The sequence below is a fragment of the Colletotrichum chrysophilum genome (assembly GCF_026319265.1).
Source record: "Colletotrichum chrysophilum strain AFK26 chromosome Unknown scaffold_1, whole genome shotgun sequence".
Classification (NCBI taxonomy): Eukaryota; Fungi; Ascomycota; class Sordariomycetes; order Glomerellales; family Glomerellaceae; genus Colletotrichum; species Colletotrichum chrysophilum.
Genome location: NW_026517288.1, coordinates 231,401 through 256,770, shown reverse-complemented (window position 1 = coordinate 256,770; position 25,370 = coordinate 231,401). Strand labels below are relative to the sequence as shown.

Below are 25,370 nucleotides of genomic sequence, written 5' to 3'. Positions count from 1 at the left end.
TTGTGACTATGTATGTACCTTACCCAAGGCCCTAAGATTCATGGTTCATCGCAGTTGAGTCTGTGCTTCCTGAACACGCAGAGGACTCAGTACTTTTGATACATTTCCAACGGCTCGGGGCAGGCCTACTTCAACTTCCATTTGCAGGGCTACAAAAGAGGCGCGAATGTCTCACAGACAATCTACAGGCGCAGCAAACGCGATCAGAATCTTCGCAGTCGCTTTCGTAAAAGCTTCGAGAGTCTCATGGACAACCTCGATTGCCGCGCCATCTTCGCGTCCATAAATCACTCTCGAAGAGCTACACGGGTAAGTCTTGTTGACTGGATTTGTCGTCGAATTTCAGTAGTTGTCACTGTCACCCGTCTATTCTACCGCATCAGACAAGTCTCTCGCCTAGTTTGGTCATCAAACCTGGCCTCTGCTTCGATATGCGTTTCCCTGATGGAGCATTGGATGAATAGTCCTCAGCAGGAAACATCGACTTTGAATTCCACAGGCCGCCAATTTCAGGCTATCTCCCGTCTTTCCGTACTCGTTTTCAACCAAGACGCACTTGCTCCCCTGAACTGCTCTTGTTACCGAGGTTCGGGGACGAGACCACTTGTTGAATTATTTGTTTACGGTCAACATGAACACTTCAGAAAACAACGGCCGCATATGAATTCATAAGATATGGCATTCATCAAAAGAACTAGAAAGAAAATCGAATGTCCTATTCAAAGTTGCAGCCGGGTCTCATTTATTGCGCACATGTCTGTACCGCAATCAGTTGTGACCGGATGCCGTGTGACCAACCAGAGCGGCTGCTTTTCGCTGTCGTCTGTCTCTCTGACCTCTGGCTAAGTATTCAAAATAACTCACGGACGGACGTAACCCTTCGACGGAAATGGGTGAACGTCTTCTTTTCTTCTGCTCAGGGAAAGTCCCGGTAGTCCACGCGGTCATCGGACTTTGAGCTTGTGAGCAACAGCGCGCATCCGATGCGTCGATTGCGTGCTGCTGCTCAGACGTGATACGACGAACTTACATATAACTTCTAAAACAACATCGAGATCCATACGCCTGTCTTTAAAGTCAAGCAACCATTCTGCACGAAGTACCATAGCAGCAATGACCACAGCAGTAATGGCGCGAGTCGGCTTCTTCTTCCTTCAGAAAAGAAGAAAGAGGAACGACATTAATGATAGACATAGCGTTTAAGTTTTGGAGGTACTAGATAAGTTGCTGCTCATCTTTGTCCTTCATCCTGCTTGGCTCTCTTATTCGCATGTTCAAGCGGGCTATGTTCTTATCCCAAGTTTACCTTTGGTCATGATGGCTCCAATGATTTGGGAAGGTATCGATGCAATTATCTATGTCGCCCCCCTCACGAAATCGCAGCGGTACTCGCATTTGACGAGAAAGAAATCTCGAAACGGCTTGAGACCCTCTGCTCTTGAGTAGGATAGAGGCTTGACGGTATTGTCTGCGGGATGCAACCTTCACGCAAGAAATTGATCCCAGACTTCTGGATCCTTCAGGTTCGAAACCATAAGCCGAGCTTTCATACGATGTGCATATCCAAACGTTTTTGTGATGGCCTCAAGTTCTTCCTGCCAAATCGTCGACTCCCCTTGCGTTGCGATCAAATCGTCGAACCGTACATCAAACCATGGTATCAAAGTTTCCGCATTCCTGGACTTCCACAATGATCCGTAAGCAGTCCTGATTTCTTGCCCCGGTTGGTCATTCTTCTTTGCTTATTCCAGCACGTCGAGGTACCCTCCTGATCTACTATTTGATTGCCCGATCCGCCTCTCAGGTGACAGATTGTGTCTCTGGCCCACATGCTTTCACACTGCGAAAGCCAGACATCCAGTAGAAGTGCTGTTTATATTGCTGTCTTACCCCTTGAGTTACGTTAGCTTATTTATGTTCAGAGTGTAATCCGCGCAGAAGCTCCTGTCTCTAGAGGCTGAAAGAAGCTCCCAACAGCGGGTATACTAAAACAGCCTTGCCGTGGAGAGGAACGGACGCCGCAGCAACTAATCCGTTCAGCAATCCTAGCTCACTGAGTGATTTGAGAGCTCGCATTGATAAGTAGACGGCTGAGTCGGGAGCTGCCCTGTACCATCGACACCGTCGGAAGTCCAGCACGAAACTTGTCTCGGTGGCCAACACTTCCGCCGTCTTGTGAGGATGTATAGCGATTACCACATAGAGGTCGGTCAAGACTTTCAACATATATATCTACCTGCAGCACTGCTTCTCTCGCACTACAATGATGTCTCTGGCCACGACAGTGGAATGGTGTACTGAGTGATACATTGGTGTATGTATTGGTGTAGACTTTCACAACCAAAGAGGTTCATCCTCTCTTAAAAGAGAGCGCTGTCGACGTTCATCGAGATCTCTCAAATCCACCTAGACCATAGATCTGAGCCAAGTCTGTCCTCAGGCGAAGAAAGTCTGGCTCCTGCTTAGACAACGGCTCGTTTCTAACTAGTAGCCTCTTACGTCGTCCTCTTGCCTTTCAATACCGCATGGAGATGCATGGTCTGAAATAGCAACAGATATCGCTGCTTCATGCTCATTTACTCCGTGACCTCTTGACTATTCGGACGAGTCATCATCATGATATTCAACACAGTCCACAGGGCCAGAACTTCCTGACGAAGTCGACCTGTGGCCGCTTCCACCGTCTTCGATTGCGTATTGCCAACCTTTCTCAAAAGTTGCATGTCAAGTCATGCCCTGCTTATGCCTGATCTCAACACGCGATGAGTAGCAGTCAAGAATTCAGTGCCTGACGATTCTGTATCTATGACCATAAGAAACGTTGGTGATCATGTTTGATTTGATTCGTCCATCAACTGTTCAGAGCATCAGGAGGTTGGTCTTATAATCTGAATAACGAGCTGCATGGGATGCAACATGTACCTTGAATGTGCAGGGCACATAGCTCGAGGTCTCACCGGCTGGAAACTGATCTGATCGCCACCAATCGTGTCTGGCATCATAGACCTCGGCCCTATAAAAAGCTTCTCGGATCTAAGTTTAATGAGAACTTCCCTGACAAGCCACCCAGATCGAAAAGCATGTATGGCTTAGCTGATCATATGAATGCGACTTGTACGATATATGCCACGATGTCCTCTTGGTCCTGCGTCCTGAGATTCGACGAAGATGTCACTTACGATGCCGTTGGCATTCGTCTCTGCTTCGCGAGTATGCATCGCAATAACCAAATGTCAATGATAGATCACTACTTACATGAATACAGGCCAGGCGTAGAGTCTTGAGAATTGATTTCTAGTGGAATGTACTTGGGGTAAGGTGCAATGTTGATAACCAGTGGTAGTGTCATGGATCATTCGTGGTCTTGAATATGGGAGATGGAATGGGTGTTGATATTTTATACAAAACAAGAACAGTGGTGGTTTGCCCCTTTGATGCCTTGATAGTTACCGAGAGACCATAGGAAGACTAAGTGAAGGCATACCCATCGGAAACGTCAAGACAATAACAATGAGATGTGACTCAGACAGCTTGCTTAGCTAGCGGTCCCTCAAAACGCTGCTTGGCAGGTGCATTCCTCAACCTCCAAGAGTTGATGTCTTCGCTTCCACGATCATCCATCTACCCCTTACTGACACCCGACATTCTCGTTTCTTGAGTTTACGGGCACCGAGAACGAGAATACTCGCGCAAGACACACTTCGCCATCTTCTGTCACAAGTCTTCATCTTGTCTGGCCGAATCTCCAATACGGGGAAATGGGGGTCAGAATGTCAATGAGCAACGCAGAAATTGAACATTGAATGCGAATGCGACATTGTCTTCGGAATCATAACTTCCTGACGTCAGGGCCGCTTTATACGCCTCGCTGACAGGGTGAGATTTCATCATCTTAGATGCTGTGGAATCATCGACTCTATCAGCAACGGCCCCTTGAACGTCGAGTGGAAGATTCTGACAAGCCTTTCGCCACTGTCACGGTTGAGCGTTGCGGTACTCTCGATGGGCCGTATACCTTCAAATCATTGAACGTTGTTGTCGTCAGCGACTGCCGGATCTGGTCAAGTCCCCTCTACATCAATAACGTCAACTCAACGCTGATCAACCCAACGGTTCGCCGAACGCGGTGATTTCGCAGAAGGATTCGCCATAAGGTATCCATGAAACGGTTCCCTCCCGCGCTTGATGTCAGTCTCGCCGCCTTCACCCGCTCACACGCAACCCAAAGCGGCGACATCACGGTGACGATCAGGGTCCCCACTTGAGGCTCTAGTCTCGTCGTCGGGGACCTCAGGCTATGGATGAGGCTACCGGAACATTTGGTCCAGTAGGATCCACTCAACGTTTGACGAAACAACACCACTTGGTATCTCAGGGCATGAGCTTCTTAGAGCTAGGTATTCAGACAAGCTTTCCAGCCATCGGGGTCCAGCCTCGTGGGCCAGGTCCCCGAGATGGCTTCAAGTGATGTGCCGGGCGTGCAATTGGCATTCGACTTACTTGCTCTACTCACGCCCGTCTTCACAATAACCCAACACTGTCAAGAGGTCAGCAAACGACACCCAGGAGAACAGACATACTGCAACGACGACGTGGTCAAACCGTGATGGCTTGTCGCGCCAGCCAGACAAGCACGTCGCAGCTGTAGACATGTGTGCTAAGGCACGCCCTCAACCATGAGGTTGGGTATCCGTGCTTTGTGATGGCCTCATCCACCCGGCGGGTATAGCGAGTCGAGCGTCTTGCTCTCCAGGTGAACAGCACTGCACTGTACGGGGAGATAAAAAGTCAGTGCCCGCGGGCGCGTCCGAGTGCCCGCAGATGACAACGCAGAGTCGACAAGAGGTCAATGGTCCAGCCTAGGGACTCCCGCCCGCTGGCCTCCGTGACTCGGACGCGGAACACGGCCGTCAATCAACGCCAGCCTACCATGGTAGATTGACAGGTCAGTGCTGTAATAAGATGTTCACGACAAGGGCGCCCGTGTGTGTGATTGCGGGTTCGAAGCTCGCCGTCGTCGAGGGCCGTGATGGATTACAGTGTGGTGTTAGCTTCCCGTCCGGGAAGGAGCCTCTGAGTCTGGGAGCAGCTGCACGACGGCCGCTGCGATGTGATGCCCGGGTAGGTCCCCGGTGGACGAACACCAGCCTGAGGATGCAACTGTCAAGGCATGTTTGAGGTGGGCTAGACTCGAGGGTCTGAACGTTTTCTGAATACCATCGGAGCAGTGCCGATTCAGGGCGGGCAGCACATCGTGCTTTGTAAGGCAGGCCAGTCGTTGGAGTAAAGACGGGCGCCAGCGCTGACGGGATGTTTCAAACAGTCCCGTCATAATGGTAAACCTCTGGCTGGCGATGAGCGGCATCGGGGTTTTGAGACGCAGGTCCAAGTGACTGGGCTCGATCATAGCAGGCGGTAGCTTGCCTAGCAGCCGCGGCGTCGGGAAACGCCAAGCTTCAAGCTGTTGAACATCACATAATACCACAAGGCTGGCCCCATCGGGCCCGTCGATGAGGGTCATCATCCTGAAGAGGATGTTTCGAAATCATGGCCCAGGTAATTGGGGCTTGTTTGAGCCCTACCCCGTTGAGAAAAAAACGGTTTAATGTGTTGGTCAGAGGCTGACCCAATATCGTGTGCACGCCCCCTGGTTCCCGAACAGACGGTGTAGAGCCCCGGTTTTCGACGAGGTAAACGCCATGGAGGTTTTGAATCCGATCACGATTCCCAGGCATCCACGATCTGTCCCTTCCGGGGGTGTGTGGGCGCGGATGCGGGCGAGTGATGCCTCATTTCCACCGGGCGCCGCCCGCTTTTGCCTGTTCCCTCGAGGCCCGGATCCGACGTAGAATCCTTCCCGCTGGTCGACTTGTGGCTCGTCCAGGCCTCAGCCGAGTCCTTTTGAAGGGGCGCTCAGATCGTGAATGATGGGTCGTGATTTAAGATGGGATGGCCCCACGCCACGAGAGAGGCTCCGTGGCGCAAGTCTTTGCGCGAGCTAACCAAGACCCAGTCGGGATGCGGCGGGCTAAAATCTGGCAGCCTTGTCAGAGGTGCCATCCCAACTTTGATGAGTTGTGTATGCTCTGCCGCGCAGGGACGCACAGCTCGGACCGGGTGGCTGGTGACGACGGCTTCAAGTTTGGACCTCGATCGTCATCATGTCATTTCCACGATGCGGCCGGACAAGAGATGAGGGTAATGCCACGATGTGTTCATCTCCCGGATGTCTTGCTTGTCAACGCTTTGTCTGAGAGAGAGAAAACAGTCCCCGTTCCGAGGTAAGCGCTCTGCTCAGCTCCCGAAATCCGGTTACCTGGGAACCTTATGTCCCCTGATGCCTCAAAGGATCCTGCTGTTCCCAGCCATTTATTCACGCGAGTAATTGAAGTGATTCCCAGCCACAACGTGTGCACGGAAAAAGGCGGCTAATGCAGAGCCTGGCCCGACATTGAGGGCAACGCGTGGGAGGGGGCAGTGGCCAAGCTAGAAGCTGAGCCCGGGAGGCTGGCTGAGGCACCAGGACAGTTTTGTTCGTTGGCTGCGTTCCCGCAACCAGCGTTGAGCTTGTGCAAGTTGCCGGATAAGAAGAAGGGGGGAAGAAAACGGAGTAGTGGGCGGTAAGCTTAGCTACAGCTAACGACCTAGGGGCGTGGCGGTGGTTTGTAGCTCTGTATGCTTTCGTGCGGAAGGTTTTTAGGGCGGCTCTTTTGGCACAATTTCTCAACGCCCAAGTGACCGGCGTCACAGTTGGTGACGGGCGTGGAGCTAAAATTCTTAGCCTTGGTCCAAAAGGGGCGTGGGACGCACACAGTACACACAGTTGAAGGGGAGGCTTGGCTCATGTACCTTCCTAAAGGCTTCATGATGGCTTGCTGGCTGACGGTCGTAATGAGGCTAAGGGGGAGTAGCGCGATGCCGGTGGCCCGTTGGGAGTGACGATGTGCGCGGTGGTGTATGAGATGCAAAAAGGGGTAGCGGAAGGAGAGGTCAAGAGACCGGAGGCCGGGCTCCACTCCCGGTGTTCGGCGGATTGAAGGGGGCGAGTCCGGCGACGGAGGGGGGAGGCCGGTACGGGCGCTGATAGGTGCAACGCATGGGAGCCGGAGCAGTGGAGGGGAGGGTCGGATTGACCTATCCCGTCAGCGACATGCAGGCGTGGCCGGGGCTGATCTTAACGGCACGACATTAAGTCGGCAGGGAACAGGAGAAAAAAACGCGGGACGGGTGGGAAACGCGGCTGTTTGTTCGTTCGCTCGCTTGGTACCGAATGCAAACCCCTTTTTTTGCTTTTCATCGTTTCTTTTTCCTGCTTCTCCTCTTTCCCTTTTGAGTGGAGGCGTGGGATTTGGCCGTTTGCAGGGGAGAGGAGAGGCAAGTCCGGATGGGGACAGACTGGCCGACGCAATGGACGGGGGAACAGTCGGGGGCTTTGGAGGCTTCGGGGTCTTCCTTCCTCATCCTCGTCTTGGGCCTTGTCGTCGTCGCAGTCGCCGGTGGATGCATGCAAGGCTGACATGATAAGACGGGGACGGCAATGGGTTGAGAGCCCGCTTGTTAAGATGATTGGTGGTCCCTGTGTGGGCGACTTTATGTGAGGCAGGCATCGACATTGGCTGATAATGTTTCGACTCTTTCGAGTTTTCACAGCGCCCTGGCCAGTCTTCTCCATCTTCTTTGTGCATCTGTCAAGGCCCCCCAGCAGGAGGCAATTCGACTTCGGGACCTCGGCCGGGTGGTGAGTGTGGTGACGACTCGATGTGATGAGTGCCATCCGTACCGGATGAGATTGGAATTAGATGTGGCTTGCCGAACGGACTGTGCGGGTGCGGTGCGGTGCGGGCTCGCTCAACGCCAAGTGGGATGAGATGAGCATCGCACGTCGTGCCATTGCCCACGAAGCTGCTTCCCTGGCTGCAATGTCGTGCAGATGTGATGGAGCCGGCAACCCAGGGCCGATTACTCTTTTAAGCATCGTGACGGGCATGAAATAGATGAAGTCGTTCGACGAAAAGATGAAGATGAAACGGGCGGGGGATGAAATGAGCGGAGGGCGAGTGCAGCTGCACTGCATACCTCACACAGAATTCAGGTGCATATTGCCTAGGTAGTAGGTAGGTATGCAGTGGGTAGGTAGGTTGCACTAAGAACAGATGGTGGCTGCAGGTACAGAAAGAGCATGCAGCAGAGCAGGATCGGCAAAGTGCGATTGCAACGCTCTGGGGCAGCAGCAGCCACGCTCACTCGCTGGAGAGCCTGAGGTGATGCTTCCCTCTGCGAATCGCTCCAGGGCGGCTGACCTGAACCCCACATGCATCTTTCTGGGGGTCGTTGTCACAGGTAGAAGCACCACTAAAAAGCGAAATGAACAACGACAGGGAACGCTCGCCTCAACAAGCCACACGACAAGCACAACTTCATATCGACTGCTGGGCATCTCTGCCATCCCAACCCGAAATCGTAGATCTGCCTTCGCCCAAACCGACTGCACTGTACGGGTCCCGTACCTCGGTGGACTCTCTATCCACGTCTTGGCATGCTACCTGGACGGATGGCTCTTCACTGTGTGGCACCCTCGCTTTATTTTCCGTCAAGGGTCTACTTGTCGTGTACGCTGCGGGCATTTGCGGACCACCAGCAGGGATAAGGGGTATCTGCGGTAACGACGTTTTGACGGCTGACAGAAGAAGAAAAATGGCGAGAGAAACCGCCAACCCAACAGACAGACAGTCGACGCGTCGGTCAGAGTTGGGGGCCACACCGCACAGCAAACTACAGTCTCCGTCGGCCCGTTGGATCATGGAGAAGGTCATCTGCATCCATATCGATTGGTTGCTGCGGCTGGCCGTGAGATCGGTCCAAGCCAGCAGCCGCAGTGTGCCTATCCGCATCTGCCTCTCTTACGTTGGATGGCTGACAGCTGCAGGACAGGCAAAGGCTCACGGACAGTGGCCGCTGAAAGCACACAGGGCAAGGCTCGCCCGCGATGTCGTTGACGATCGACGCGGTTGCCTTGACTCAGGCAAATTTTTGATTGGGCTGGTACGGCTGCGCACGCGCAGCTACAGATCACCACAGGAATCCCCCACGATGCAGCACAGCAGATATAGCAGATATGGGGTCTCTCGCCGTCAAAGCGCACAGCAGACGAAGATCATGGCCCCGAACCATGATATGACATGACGGAACGCACACTCGTCAGCACATGGCGCACAGCAAATCGCAATTCCGCTCGTGCGGGGGGCAGACGACGGAGCACTGAGCAGCGGTGTAGCGGTGTGATGGTTGGTAGTGTGGCAACGGCCGTGATGGTAGCATTCTGGCATCTGCCACCCCTACACGACTCCCCCAAGGCGTGGCCCCGATGGCCCGATGGAACCTCAATCTTCGAGGGGCACCACGAACCCCGGCCGAGCCGCGGATCGGAATCTACCTCTCACCGCGCCAAGAACTCTGTTGCCTCTCCTAGGTCCTGACCGTCCCGATTCCTCCCACCGCGGCTGTACTTGTTTCCGCGAGCCTCAATTCCACTTGCTCGCGCTAAATCGCAATCGCAATATATGCTAGCACCAGATAATCCCACGATGAAATGAGCAGAGAGTCAGCGGATGTCTGAGCTAGAAAGAAGAACACGGACCGGTTCGCACAGGTCTTCTAGTCCTTCCCCATTGGGCATCGCGTCATCGCAAAATCCTCTCGCACACGGCAGCCACCCCCAGAGCAGGCTAAGGCTGAGAGGTGCGGCCAGAGATTCGTGATTCAAATTGATAGCGACAGATGGACCCCGACGCTAGGAATAGTCTGCAACGTAGTTTAAATTGCGGGAAAGCCGAGCGGAAATCACGAGAACCGGAACCACCAACCAAACCGCGTTGGCCGACAGACTTGCCATGGCTTCACAATCCGAGGTCTTGAAGCCTATCTTCAGATACGAACACCATACTTCGAACAATCTGCGGGGTTTTGATTATGATTGATAGATTATCGTTGTGCTAAAGAAAGATCGTCAGGTGTTTGGAGTAGAATGTCTTACTTGGCCACCTGCCACCTTACCCCAAAGCTTAAACTGCCTTACCAGATTTGTTTGACTCAGCCCATCTCTTCTTTCAGACTTCAGCTCGGCTAAGCCCCATAACCAATATCACTCGTCTGATATCGTAGACGCGCTTCGTCCCGCTCGCATGACGAGACTACAGGAAACAACACACCAGGTAGCCAGTCGACCATATTTTGTGTGATCCAATTTGTCACAATCTATTTCTGGACCTACAAAATTCCCGAAAAGAACACCTCAGAGAAACCATTATCGACGAAACCGCCGCCCACCTCCCTCACCGGGGATCGTCCCTGCGATTCAGGGAATTGCATCAGCCAAAGGCCCCGTTTGGCCGCCTTGCAAGTCTGCACAACACCATCACACAATTCCCATACTGCCGAAGCCGGCAGGTTGTTCCCTGGTGCCACCGTCAGCCCCGCGGCTAGCGTTGTGTCTCTCAACATCACACGAACCCGCCCGTGTGGATTCCAGCCGTGTGTGCGTTTGCGAATTATGAATGATGTGTGCACGTGTCGAGGCATGTAAGATGAGCGCCTGGCAGATCATCACCAACTCCGGCCCGGGGGGCATAAGCCACAGCACATGGGCGGGCCATCTTCATCGGCAGGCACGGTTACGGATAGGCTAATGTAATCAACCGATAATCGAAATGTGTGATGCACACGGCCTTTCTGGAGAGCCCTGGGTGAGAAATTACGTCCAACGTCATCGGCGGACGTGATCATCAACCCATCATTGTTCGTTGCAACACAAGACGACGTTCAACTACCGAAGACCGACGGGCCAATGAGAGGCGGGCCTGGTTTGCACAGTATCGCTGGCTTTTTAGTATCCAATCTGCTTCTGGTAGAGACAAACTTCGCAATCATTCCCGCCTCACCGGACCGACGGCTTCGTGTATATTGTTTCTTCACTAATAGCGTTCGTCCTGGCCAAGGCCCAATTGCAACCAAACCAAGGCAAATTTTTACGTGTCTAAAAACTACCATTTTAGCGCGGGGTTTGTGTGGGATAGAATGTTGTTTACAAACACGTAAACCTTCCCTATATTTCGCCCGTTCTACTCTAAACCAGTACTTTCCATAGACAGTGCAGGAATCTGTAAAGTGAATAGTGGAGGGCGGCTGTTCTAGCACCGGCGCCGGCGGTGGTGTCCCGGGCTTCGCCGCCCACATCGTGGCCACACAGAAAACGGCCCGCAAGCCCCAGCAGAGCTCCGGCGCGCCGTTCGTTCGTTCGGTGCGGGAAAGAAAACGCCCACGCAGGTCTATCCCGGGCTTCCGACGCGTCTGTCCAATATCTTGGAAACAGGCGCCGTCTGCTATGATGCTACCACCGGTGTTATACAATCGCCTCCAGGGTTCTGCGGCCGGCCAGACCTGGCTTTCCATTGTGCTTAATGCTCTGTTTGTTAAGGGAAGAAGCTAGAAGAGGAGGAAGAGCTGGAGCTTGGGAAACATGCTCAACCCTGCCACAGGCGCGCGTCCCACGTCCCATCCATATTGCACTTCTCTTGCTCTCTCTGTCGATACTCCACAAACCCACGCATCGGAGCGATTTTTGTACTTGGAGGTGATGGAGGTTGCATTCAATGGCAGCCCAATGGCGAGAGACGATTTCCGAGCGTGGCAGCGACGACACGTCTACACGTACGCTGCATGGGATCACTCCGGGATCGAGGGAGTTTTCTGGCGTAGATTGCAACGCCTGCGCACCTACCAGAAGACACTGAGAAATTCCAATGCAACGTGAGTGAGCGGACGACCACAGGACCAACACCGAAAAGAGAGTTGCCGAAAGCAAAAGTCAGTCTCTCTCTCATCTTCCTCGGTCTCTCTCTCCCTGCCTTCGATGGCCTGTCCTAGAAGGTCTTTGGCGATTGGATTCAAACCATCGCAGCCCCGATCCCGAGGTGGTGGGATGCAAGGTCGTGTGAACCCGTCTGTGTCTGGTTCCCTTGGGTGCCAGCTCCCTGCCGAATGACGAATGCGATCGAGACCTCTGTTCTTCGTTTCTGATCCAGATCCCAACCATTATTCACAGCAAACGGACCCCGCCCCCAAAAAACCAAGTCGGCCATACTGTGTGTGTGTCTGTGTGCCCTGATGATCAATCCTACGAGCGCAGGTAAGAACCCAACCTCTTGTACGAATCTTGTGGTCACGCCGTCGCCCAAGGGAGGTTTTCGTCAATGTCAATCAACCCCGCCATGGAACGTGCGTCATGGGCTTATTTTCTGTGTTGAAGGGACGTCGAAAGTCATTCGAGGAAAAGAAAAATGATTCGACAGGTGGACAAGCCACCTGCATCAACCTACATGTCGTTTTTGGGGGGTGGTCACTCCGCAGTGCCGCCCAAAAAAGCGCCTCCCGCGGATACGTAAACGTCTTTTGGTGGAGTACAAAGCAGTCAGTAGACGACATCACACACATTGAATCCAAGTTTCTTCCCACCCCCTCCAACGTCCAAAAAAACTGCCCTGCCTTGCTGCATTCGTTCGACGGCCGCCGACGTGTTCCTGCATTGAATGCCCAACGATCAACAGGACAAGGGGCCGGCCGTTCCTAGTTTTTTCTCCTCGCCTCCTTCGCCTCTTCCGTCAACGTACCCTACCACCGAAAAAAAAATATATCAAGCGAGCCGCCAAAAAAGACGTTTCCGTCGGTCAACCGGCCGGTGCCTCCCACATGCCTTAGGTAATAAAGAAAGATAGAAGTAAGGTAGCAATCGCGACGGGGGTTGGGGACTTACGTACTCTGGGTCCTGGGGGGCCACATCGGAAGCAACTAAACAGCCTCGTGCTTTTTTCGTCGTTTTTAGAACGTGCATCCCAGGTGGCACCGCAGCCCGCACACCCATGTCCGATTCTTCTTCTTTTGACGGAACGTGGGACCTGACCTTGGACTTCCTGCTCAAAGCCTCAATTCTTGGGGGCCTGGTAGTATTTTGGACGACTGCATGTTCGTGATGAGGGAGGCACAGGGCCGGACGCGGGGGCCGAAAAAAGATGAAATGTCTTGGCTATCGTGATTCAAAGCTACCTACCATTATGCAGTAGAGAGAAAAGAGACCTTGGTTGTTGGATTTGGCACGGCCACCGTCAGTCAACCTTGCCCGTCTCTGCAATCCACACAAACGTACGGTCCAGCCGCACTATACCCAACGCACTCGCCTTTTGCGAAGGTGTCAAGACACGCGCATATAGACGGCGGGATCAATAATGCGGCTGTTTCGCCCCCCTCGCCCCCAGCTATAGGTTCGCCTGGAAATAGAACAAACGCAGGGACCAGACAAGTGAGGGGGAAAAAAGAGACAAGCTGATGATGCTGATGAAGCCGGCGGCGCGCGGTTGGAGAGTTTACGTTCGTTCGGTCGTCGATGTTCTAACGAACGACTCATCACATACTTTGGCGAGGTCGGTCGGTTTGTGAGTCGGCTCGTCCGGAGTCGTTGGAATGGTCTGAGGTCACGCTCCAATTGTCGGCCGTCAGAGCCTCCTCCTCCTCCTCCTCCTCCTGTTCCTCCTTCTCCAACAATGCGAATGCGGCGGCACCAATCGCGACTCGTGTTGGCCAACGCCGAAACCGAGAATCGAGCTTCAGACGGCCCGAGCTTCCAACACACTGTCCGCCCGTTCGTGCCATGTTCCCCGTCAGTAGCGATTATAGTCACAAACGTCACAAGATGCACTCGAAAAAAGATTTTGAGTTTTGAACAAATAGAAGTGTTGGTATCATTGATAATGTCTACTACGCCACGCCCCCAATCGCGTGCTGGGGCCGATTCGGCCGCGCCTTGTGGTCTCAGTCTCGACAAGTGCCACCCTTTTTGGTACATGCCACCACAATCCCACTGTGTGCAAGGCTTTTGTGTGTCTGCTCCTCCTCCCGCCACCTTTACACATTACTCAGTCCGTTTGTACACTCAAAAAGAAATTCGTTCCATCGTAAGTTGTTGCCAAAAGAAAGGAGTGTTGGCCAAACCCAGTAAAACCCCGTGAGCCTCGCCCGAGGGTCAGTTTGAAACGCCGTGATCCAGGCCCAGTCCCCGTTGGTGCGCCGTGCATGCAAAGCAAAGTCCTAATTCGAATGCAAAATGTTTCAAGCACGAGTTCCTGCCGTGTGTCTGGCTCTTTTTTTGGTGTTTTGTGATTTCTTTGTTCTTGGTCTTGTTCGGCGACTAGCCGATCTTGATGCTCTTCCTCCTGTCTCTCAGGCCGCTCAGAATGCGGTTCCTCGTGTTGCCGGGTGCGGGGGACACGGGAGATGCGACACTGGGGGTCGAAGGGGTAGGAGTTTGTGCGGTTTGGGAGTTCTTTTTGGCCGCCCGCATGATCTCATGGTAGCTGACGGCAGCCCAAGGGCTGTTGGGAGTCTTCGTCGCCTGTTCGGGCTCCTCCTTAATATAGGTAATGTCCGAGTTGGCACTGAGAGGAAGGTTCTGCATCGACGGGGAGGACAGTTGGTCGCGCGAAGAGTTCGCGGCGGCTAGGTCTCTAAGCTGGGGGCGGCTGCGCTTTCGGACAATGCTCAGCGTCCGCCTGAAGAGAGCAGAAGTCGGCGTCTTTGGCCTCTCGGGACGCTCAACCTCAACAGGGCGCTGATCCTCCTCGACGGTCCGCTCCTCGTAGGTCGGTGTGGGGCACGGGTCGATGTTAAGGAAAGAAGGGCGCTCCTTGGGCAGCATGCTGCTAGTGATCATCATGCTGCTGGATCGGGGAGGGTGCAAAATGGGAGAGAAAGAAGAGGCGCTGGTGGAGGAGGTGGACATCCTTCGTAGTGAAGGTGCTGTGGCGGAAGTAACCAAGCGGCTGCAGGGTCTGCTGGGAGGACGGGACTCCATGGACTCGGGAGAGGCCGATCTTCTGGTGGAAGGCAGGTCAACAATGGAAGGCTTGCCGGCGTACACAACAGAGACGACACGAGCAGTATCCTCGTGGCTCTTCCTCCTCACAGGAGAGTCGGCAGACTCTTCGGTATCGGAGTCGTAGCCGTAGTCTGAGAACTCGTCGGCAGAAGACGAGGCCTCCTCTTCGGAAGAGAGGTAGACCTCTTGAGGTGCCTGGGTGGTTGTGGGTTGGTTGGTAATGATCTTGAGAGCCATACCGTCGAGTAGTCTCGAGGCTCGTAGTGAGCTCTTGGCAGGCAGGGCGGGAGCTGATTGTTGAGGCTGGGCCTTCTTGGGAGAAGTGGCCGACATGTCGTCGTAGTATTCGCGGTACATCTTGTCGTTATCGTTCTCGTTGTAGGCGTCTTCGTTGTAAACGGGAGGTCGAGGAGCGTTCGGGAGCGAATCTCTATAAGACGACCTTTGCGACTGTTGCTGATCCTTCTGTTCGGTAGCCACCTGTTCCCGGCTGGAATGTACCGACTCCCTGACGGGCATAGTCTGGCCGGCCAGAGACATGGTGTGTGAAGGTGACGGTGTTGTCGATATCCCTCGGGGAAATCTGAGACTGGGCGTTTTCAGTGTCGCAGGGCAGCTGGTCTACAGCGAAGGTCGATGGGCTGGCAGTGCGTGTGCGTGTAAGTGACCAGACTCTTCTGCCGAGAATGTAATATAGCTGTGGTTGGAAACACTTTGTGTGGTTCTCTTGAAGAGAAGGAAAAGGAGCAAGAAGAAGTGGTAACAGAAGTAGGAGGGTAGGCGAAGATATTTTAATGGACGAGTCGGTCTGGCAGGCTCGTCTTGGATATGGATACCTGTAGGCACAAGCAGCTTGAATGGGGACATGGGGGCTCCGTATGTGTAAATAGGTTGCAAGGGGACCGACATGGGAGAGACTAAGTGCGCATGGGAGGAGGGTACGCAGTACGGGTGCTAGGACCATTTCTGCACAGATGCCAACTGCACGCCGCCAGATAGACAGCCAGAGACAGGCGCAGGTGCAAGTGCGAGTACGTATCGCGGTTGCAAGCCATCAGGAGCAGGAGGCAGAGAGCGGGATGCTCCTGCACTTTGCACACTTTCGCACTTGCACCTGGCCCTGGCGCGCTTTCCCTGGTCCCAGTCAAGCCATTCAAGCCAATCCCAGTCCTGGCTCCTTCATCCCTGTCCTAGTCCCGATCCTGGTCAGGTCCAATTCTGAAGCGGGTCCAGAGGGTACAGGGACTACAGTGTGCTGCAATCCGGCTGACACGGCCAAACGGGGCAGGGGCCATGGAGGCTGGTGGTCGGTCCCTCCTCCTGTCGTTCTTGCTCTCTCTACACCTACCTCACTCTGCACTACTGCTTAAGCAAGTGCGTTCCTGCTGAACACGGGGTGAGGTGTACGCCCACCAAGTGGAAGGAAGGAAGGGGAGGAAGAAAAAAACTTACGTCGAGTGCACACACAATGACCTACGAATACGCTGCCTCTATCTCTGCTCTCCCACCACACGATGTCGTTTGTGGCCCACGCCCCTCTCTTTACCTTATCCATTCCCACCCACACACCATCCACAATCCACGTCCACGTCCACCGCTTCACACACCTCACACAACACCCCTTCATCAAGATGTGCACAATCTACGGCTCCACACGCTAATTCGTCCTCAACGCCAGGACAGGACGGCTTGGCCATCGTGTGTCGACGGAATCTGCGATGCCTCGAGCATTGCATCCAAAGTGTGCTGTTTCATGTAGAAGATGCCACTTACAAGTCCTATCTCGTTCGAGAGAGGTGGAAAGTGGCGTCGATATTTGACCTCGTCCCCGGATACCTCTACGCATCCAGGTTACCATCTCCGTGGTTGCTGGATCATGGCGCTGAAAGCCACGCCCTGAAAGACCGCTACGTTTGCCCACGCGACTATGAGACTGACGAGAGACGAAAGCGACAGAGTCCCGGAGGTGTGGGAGCGGCATTCCCAGAACGCCGCGATGCTGTCTCTGCCTTGGATTGGAGGGAGAAACGAGTGTGGAAGGTTTGGCGGCACTCCAGCCCGCCATCTACGGCAGTCAACCATCTACCTGGTACTCATGTCACTTTGAATAGCCTTTGGTGGCAGGCTTCTCTGACTGCGCTCGCCAACTTCTGCCGGTGATCATCACCATGACTTCCTCGTCGCCACACCAAGGTACGTTGCGGTTGACCGCCAGCTGAAGATTTCTTCGTCATCCATCATGAGCCTCGTCGGTTTTCCCTGCTCGTCTGCGTCTCCCAGCGCCAAAACCTCCACATCTCGCCGCTCCTAGGGACTGGGGTGGTTGGTCACACCCACGACCACAGCAGCAAACTCCACACCCACCAAACGAGGCGGTGGCAGGGGTTAGCTGCCTCTGTCCAAGGAGAACCGCCCTGGGGTGACTACCGCTCGACACCGACCAAAGACAAGTCAAGCCGTGTTAGCCCAAGGGGATGACAAGAACGCAAGCGTCTGCATCTACCTCTCCAACTCCCGCCAACCGCTTGATTGGCGGCATCGATTCTTCGGTAGGGCCTCCGGACGGCTGATTGGGCCCGACGCCCCTTTGCCATCTCAATGGCCGCCGTCAACCGCCCTCTGTCGGACCACCAGAAACGGCCGTCGGAGCCTAAGCTGCTCGTCTTTTCTGTGTTAGGGTCTCTTTTTTCCGCCCGCATGAAAACATCCATCAAACTTCTCATGCGACCCGACGGATCGTTGTGCTCCCGCTTGGAACTTTGAGGGAGGGAACGGCAGAAAGACACCGGCAAAGGGAGAAGCAGAGCCTGACTGTCGAACTTCACTGCGGAAACTTCTTGGCCAGTCAACGTTACTCCGCGAACTCCAGAGTCTGCAGGGCGCGAGCTTCGATCCAAGGGGGGCCGTCTGGGCGAGACCCTCCGCTCTTGGCAGTCCTTGATAACTCGCAAGTGTGCATGTCACCAATAAAAAGATTCGCGAACCCGTGGTCCGAACAGGCGAAAATGCTTGGTTGTGGCCGCCAGGGCAGGGCCATGGGCCACGGCCATACCGAACTTGCCGGAACTCAGGAAGCGCTGGGAACAGACGATACATCTTAAAATGAGGGCGACGACGACTAGAGATATCATGTCGGGCGCAATCAAGACGTAATATGTCCGCAACTTGACTGACATGAAGGGGCCGGGTGGAGGGATATGTGCGCGATTCGCGATAACACGACTGAACCTCCTCCCGGATACTCAATATCGACACTATTGTGTCCATCCATTGACGTGCAGCTCGAGGTCTACATCGATCTATGCTTTACCGCCTCCACAGCATCATGTGGCCTCGAAACATGGTGAAAGTGGTGGAAACTGCATGGGACTCATCGTGCTTTGGAAGCCGCCCTGGCAGGCGCATCCGGCCAATTCTCAGGCCGCAATCTGGCCTGGTACCTGCTGCACCGTGCAGTGTTGTCGATGCAAGTGCGAGAAACGGGAACGCTTAAAACGTCGTGGCTCATAAAAACTCACCAACACGTCGACACCTTACTGGCCGAATATCTGGCAAAGAGTGTTGCATCGTCAAAGTGACACCATGTTGGGTCGGCAGAGGGACAACGGGATGCACGAATCACATCGTGAACACGAGATTTTGCGGGCAGTCCCAATTGTTCTCTGCTCCGCCGCATCCCCGGCATGCCAGATGCATTTTTTCTCTTGCTCTTTAGCTCTGGCCATTGGGATCCCAGACCGACTTTTGCCTCGTACTTCGTCGGGCCATCACAATCCAGTTTGCCTGGGCTGTCTGGCGGGGACAGCCAACAAGCCAACATCTGTCTCTTGGACCAGAGCGATCGGGCATGTTTCTTCGGATGTCGAGGCGAAGCAGTGCAGGCTTGCCCTTGCATCCATCGCACGCGATGGAAGAGATGTTTCTTTACTCCCTGCAGGCACCTTGCCCGTCTGAGAAACAATCTCAAACTCGCTGGGCACCGATGAGTTTAAGGGTCAAGGTCGCCGCTTTTCTCTGTTTCGTCGAGGGCATGCCGAGTTCCAGAGACGAGGGTGTTTAGGCCATTCACAGGCCCCGAGAACGGGCGGCCCCTGTCGTTCGTCTGATGTGCTGCGACAGACATTGTCAAGACTGGAGGACGGCCATTCGCCCAAGGGCTCAAGTCTGTGTGCGCTGAGGCCTGTCACTGGACGAGAGCTGTCATTTAAAGCTTGGGGATGCGCAGACGCACAAACATAAGCGTCTGCCCACGAGACAAGCTTATCGTTCTCCTTGGGCAGGGTCCCAACCAAAACGCTCTTGACATCCCGAGTGCTTCATTATGCCAAAGCAGAGCCCTGCAACCGCATGGCGATTCGTTTCGACATGGCTGCGGGAGCAGAGTGTTGCTGGCACGCGAGACGTGATGCGGACGACGATCGGAGCAGGGCATCCGTCCGCGAACCCGAGCCGTACAGATACAACGCCGTACCGCGTCCGTCTCTGCCCGGGATACTTGGCACACAGTGTACCGCATCCCGTCGACGCCATTGTCGCAGCGATGTGTACCACCACGCGCCGTGTGGCATCCTTCGCACAGCAGACATGTTTGCCGTAGCGGAGGGTCATATGCGACGTGATACGAAGTGCAAGGCCCATCATGGTGCTTGGCGAACGAGTCGTCGACAGGTTGGCAATCAGGATTCGGAATGAGAAGAGGGTCCTCCTTTCTCAGTTGCGGCGCATTTCTATCCATATATCGGCCCATGTGCTGTCGGCTGCGGAGGACGTATCCAAGACCAGCCTAACACCGGCAGACAATAATTTGACATGGGAGCCCTCAATGGGGGGGCTCGAAAGATGCGATGAAATCCAGCACGACGGGTGCATATCCATTGTTCGTCTGTCTGCCTAGCAGTGTGGCATTGGCTCAACAATAGCCGTACCGAACGGGCCATCTCCGAGCGTGGGCAACGGTAACAGTGGGTTTGCCGTTTGGCGAGCTCGCTTGCTGAAAGAGATCCCTTGCTTCCGAAGATTCTTTTTCTTCCATTCCTTCGACAACCGGTCAGCTTCGGAAGTTTGTCCCTTGAGCTCCAACGGTCATCTCGGTCTGCCGCCGCCGCCGCCACACCCTCAGGCTGTCTGCCGCCCTCTCTACCGGCGGCTGCCCGTGTCTGGCGTGACTGTCGTGGCCAATACCCGCCAAAAAGGCTCGTCAGGTTGCATTCTCAGTCTCCCGCGTCCCTCACAGTAAGACGAGTTGGTCTCTCACATTTCTAGCGCATCCACTAGAAGTGGCTCTCTGGTGGACTTGACGCGGCCGAGATAGCCAGAACAGTTTGTCCTCCCAACTTCGCAACCCCACAGTCGCATTTCGTTGGAGATCACGGACCACCATCTGCCGCTTGATTCAGTTCAACGTCTGTCGACGGGCCATTCAGCGTTCGCCATCATGATAGCCTCAAATTCCAGCCACACAGAGGTCAGCATGCCAGCACGTATGCGAGATGATGCTAGCCCACTTGCGGTATGGCGCTGGCTGACCCATGCTTCTAAAAATGTCACTCTGGCCCTCTTCACATTTTTTCCGTCCACGATCACGATGGAACGGCGGGAGGAGCGAAAAAAGAAAAAGACAGAGGGAGAACTCGCGAAGTACTGTAAAGTTTACTAAAGTCGGCAGCTTCACGGCATTCAGGGAGCCAAAGTGGCGTTCTATAGAATGTCTGAGGCTCCAAGACAAGCCGCTCCGTCATGTTTTCAACAATGGCTTTGTTCTGGCCCTCGTGCCAAACGGCCCGCGCTTGTAGCGCTCAGGGAAGTATTCTCTTTCGAAAATGGTGATGTGCGCTGGGCAAATCGCCTCCACATCGCCGGTGGCCGACGATCGGCCACTCATGCATGGCTGTTGTCGTTCACTGTGTGTTCAACGTACTGGTGCAGGGCCTAAACGGCACCCGACGGCGCGAATACCTACCGGGACTTTCTTTCCAAGGGTGACGCATGGCTGCCCGGCTACTGCTGTCATGAGAGTCCAGTTTCTCAGGAACCACATCTGCCAAAACATCACTCGCCACGGCCAGGAGAACCGCCAGCGAACCCGGAGCCCGACCACCGCGCTGGGCTCTGTATGATCGACGCGGAACCCGGAGAATGATACACTTGCCGCAACGTGTGCCCCCGGAACCAGAAACAATAGATCTGCTCGGAGCAAAGCGATAGCAAGCCCCTCTCCCAATCCCATCCCATCTTGTGCCCTCCTTCTAACATGGGATGCTATCCCTTTCCAGCCTTACGTGGCTCCCCGTCTCATGTTATTGCCGCTGACCGACCCGTCTGGAACCATTGGACGGTGTTTTAAACGAGCGCTACGGGCTCTGTATCACAGCTTTGGCATGTGCTACATCACGTAGCACAGGGTTGCCGTTTCAAGGCTTGGGCATGGCAGGAGACCATCGTCACTACGATCAACTTGGCATAGCACTACACATCATGGGCCGTAAGCCATTGCCGCCGCCTACTTGGGTGTGCACGCATGCGATCCCACACAGCATGGTCACCGGATAGATTTGATTTCAGCCGGGGAGGCTTCACTCGGCGCCGGCGACAGACGGTGTGGGTCCGTCGTCCAATGAGACCGACATTCCCGACCACCCCGCGATGCCGCTGAGTTGAAGGCTGTTGTCCGATATCTGCGGCTGATGGGAGTGCAGTGCGATAACTGACCTTGCAGGAGATGTTTGCCTGATCTGGAAGTGCTTAACTTTATTCAATCGTTTCCTTCGTTCGGATGCTTACATTGGGCTAAAAAGACGGATAGATAGGATGACATCCGCCTCGAAATTCGGCAATGAGGCTATGCCTTCGTCCAGCCATCCTTTCACGTTCCCGGAAATCACAGCGGCCACATGAGCATTATCTATGGAACAAGCAATTTACTCGTCTTATTATTTCCCTAAGCTTTCTATTCTGGTAATCTTTCCATGGCTTAGTTGGGGTTTCCGAGGTGGCCGACAGGTAGACCAAGACGTTATTTCTGTCTGCCTAATACCCACGGGACGTGGCGCAGCCTTCCGCATGGAGGTGGGCAGGATTCAACACCATGTCTCCAATTTCCCTAGTTCGTCCAACATCAACCTAAAATGGGTTGGAGGACATGAGAGATTCCTTGGAGGCAGAAAAATTACTGCCCTCATTTGATTTCTGACGGTGGAGATGGTGCCTCTCTCCAAGCCTTGGGGGTGGATTGCCAAAGGCCCGTTAAGGAGGCGGCACGCACGTACGCCGCACGCAGTACTACAGTAGCGGTGATGGTCTGCCTTTTCCGCGCTCGCACAGCCGCAGTAGTGAGTTGAGTGCGCTTGTCAGACGTATCGATGGGGGCGGCTCGGATGCATTCACGCGCGTTTGCAGTAGTCGCGCTCGGGAAGGATGGAGGCAACGGCTGTGTCCTTCTTGGAGCTGCCTGCGTATGATTTGCCTAATTTTGGCTGGAGACAGATTGACAAGTAGGCAACAAGCTATGGTTTCTTGTCAGCTGGTGTTCGCCTGCTCGGCTGGGCTCATCCGAGCTGGATTACGGTGCTGACACGCGCATTTGACTGTCAGCTTCGCTCTCGGCCCTGGGGGCGGTTGGAATGCCATCGTGGCATTGTTTTCGTGCACTGTCTCGAAGATGTACCGCAGCCGTCGACAAGGCTGCCCTTCGATAACGACAGGCAGCTTCATTGGCAAAATGCACAGCGATCCAGACAGCGCGTTGACGTCGGCAAACTAGCCGTGGTGGTAGGTTTTGTCGACATCGGAGAGTTCGACCTTTATCCCACGATTCAGTTCCGGAACACGGGGTTATCGTCAGCGTCGTACTCCAGCGTCCCCTCTCGACCATAGCATAAACGGTTCGGACCTGCCGTCTGTCTCAAACCCCGCCAAAGCCATTTTTTCTTCCAGCGCTGAAACGGATCGAAACATAGCAAAGACGGTCGTAATATCGCAACCTAGAGCGTTGCACCCGTCAATAACGAACCCGAATGCCACCGCCGTCACGCATGCGACTCAGGCGTGGCAAACAGCGCCATAATGCACTGTGACCGACCCCGTCGACGACATCACTAACATCCAACTTTTCCATTCTCTAAATGGTTCTCTCCAATGCGTTTTGATACCAAGGGATGTATTTGAAACGAGCCCAGCAGGTATCCACTCGGTGCCCAACACCACGGGGATCGGGCCAGTGGGGTCTCGAGGCCAGCCTTCTCCGCACCCGCGTCTCCGCCTCCGCATTCCTCTTTCTCCCTGAGCCCGGCACCGCGCGCACCGTGCCCGGAAGCCAGAGTCCCCACAAAAGAGACGCATAACGGAAAAAGCAAAGTTCCAGCGTCGGGGAACGCAAGACGGCAAGAGATGACATCATCCCCTGCAGCTTGCCTCACTCTCGTTCTCCACCCCACAGCAACGCCGCCCACGAATGCTGGACGTCACTGACTGCTGACAGCTGTACGCAAACCTTCTTGATAGCAGATATGCACGGGAAACAAGCTTAGGCTAACGATTTCATCAGGATTTCCCGGGGTGGTTGGTGTGAAGGAAGCCCACATTTCGATGTCATTCACAACAAAGTCAAAATAACATGCACAGGCAGGTTTCCATGTCTCGCCGCCATGGGACTAACACAGAGACAAGAGAGAGACATTACGTTTCGCCATAGCCGCACGGCTAGAATACCCACATTGGCACAATCACATTGTGTCTCGCTAGCCTGGTTCTAGATTTCTTCTCTTGATTCTGGGTGCGTAGGTTTGCATGTTGCCCGCCCATACCTCATACGGCCCACCAGCGCCCGTTCCTTGGCACCCAACTTGATGTGATGAATCTTGTGTGTACTTTCGCGACACAGTGCAGCCTTTATTCCGCAAGTTTTGAGATCCTTAAATGCATGTAGTAGCCTAGCTTTGATACCCTTTCCCGAGGATTGCCAATGATCCTGGCCCGACGCGTGGGTGTTCGAATCGTGGGATGCGCGGGAACTGCACCGTGACGTCGCCTATCTGCTCACCACACATCATCCATCCAACATCCCACCCTCCCAGCCAAAAGCCGTTGGCGGATTCACTGCATGCCTGCCGTGGTTCTGGGCTCTCGCCAGTCCAGCTCACACGTCGATCCCTCCCGAAGCACCGGGGCCTGCCTAGAGAGAGAAGGAGAGACTTCTATCTGCATGCGTGTATCATCGTGCTTGCGCCAGCGACCTGGGCTGGGCTGACCCGTGGTCTTGATTGTGTCAGCCGAGATATCCAACCGAGCCCGAGCTGCATGCAGGGTCTGACAAGGATTGATGATGAGAGATGCTCGCCAAAAAGAAAGGCAGAATGGAAGACGTACATCGCTGATGATGATGCCTTGCTTTTTTTGCACGCAAGGGAGATCTCGGTGGGCTACGCAGCCTTGGACGGTAGCTTTGTTGGCGCTGCTGTTGACATTGCGTGAGTTGCTCGCCTTGCTTGACTGGAGGACCAGCCCCATCCTGGGTGCAGTTTGAAAGAGCATCATGCGGGATATAGCGAAGCTATTGGTGCCGCTAATGGTATGTCGTTGCAGTAAGCCGCGATTATTTTGTTGGTGGATGAGGTCACGGTGATAGCAACCCTTACCGTGGGATCGAATGATACCTCAGCGAAGGGTAAGCTGTACTGTAAGAGCGAGGTGCTGGAAGCTTCTGTGGTGAAGCACAGCGACTCCTTTCCCTTGGTGAATCATTTTGAAAGCCCGCATGCGATTCCAGCAAAGTTCTAGACGTATTGGTACTAGGTTTACAACTCAACAGGCCTTTTTCGAGTAATTTCATGTGCATCAAGCCAGTAATTCGACATTGAGAAATTTTCCAACCCGCCACTTCTGCCTCGAGATAGACTTTTTGCAGCCCAGACATATTCCCGCAATTCATTTGCCTGGGAAATACAATGTGTTCAGCCTCTGCGTGCGGCATCGGCCCGTTGTCTCATTGCCATGGTGAAAAGCTGGTACCGGCTGAAGAAGCAAACGGGGAGGCGGGACCGGAGAAATAACGCAAGTGAAAAAGCAATGAAGACATCGGAACTCCGTCTGGCATGTGTGTAAACATGCAGGCTTGTGATATACAAGCTGAATCACAGACTGTCTCGGCTGTTTATCCTCAGGTTTGTCTCGACTTGAAATCACCGTGTGTTAGACCGGGGAACTCGTCCGTCCGAAAGGACAAGGTCGGAAATAGACTCTCTACTGTCGTTGGAGTAATAGGCTGAGATTTCTTACCCGGCCGCACACGTTGGAAGTTGTAGATCAGCCGGGGAACGCATAGCTTCATTTGATGGTCTCATCCAGCGCAGTGATCACCGTGTTTTTGATCAGAATCAATGCCAAGAATGGCCTGAGAAGATTGCCGACTCTCAGAAGGCTCCTTCGGCTGAAGCATAATTTGACAATATGA

The 25,370-nt window shown here is 54.1% G+C and overlaps 1 protein-coding gene across 1 annotated transcript; it reads right to left on the bottom strand.

Annotated features, from left to right (window-relative positions):
• Positions 1-14,236: 14,236 nt before the first annotated feature.
• COL26b_000059 (uncharacterized protein) lies at positions 14,237-15,463 on the bottom strand (the record flags this gene model as incomplete). Its single annotated transcript, XM_053173034.1, has 1 exon — positions 14,237-15,463. The coding sequence occupies one exon, from the start codon at positions 15,461-15,463 to the stop codon at positions 14,237-14,239; it is 1,227 nt and encodes a 408-aa protein (XP_053042740.1).
• Positions 15,464-25,370: the final 9,907 nt, after the last annotated feature.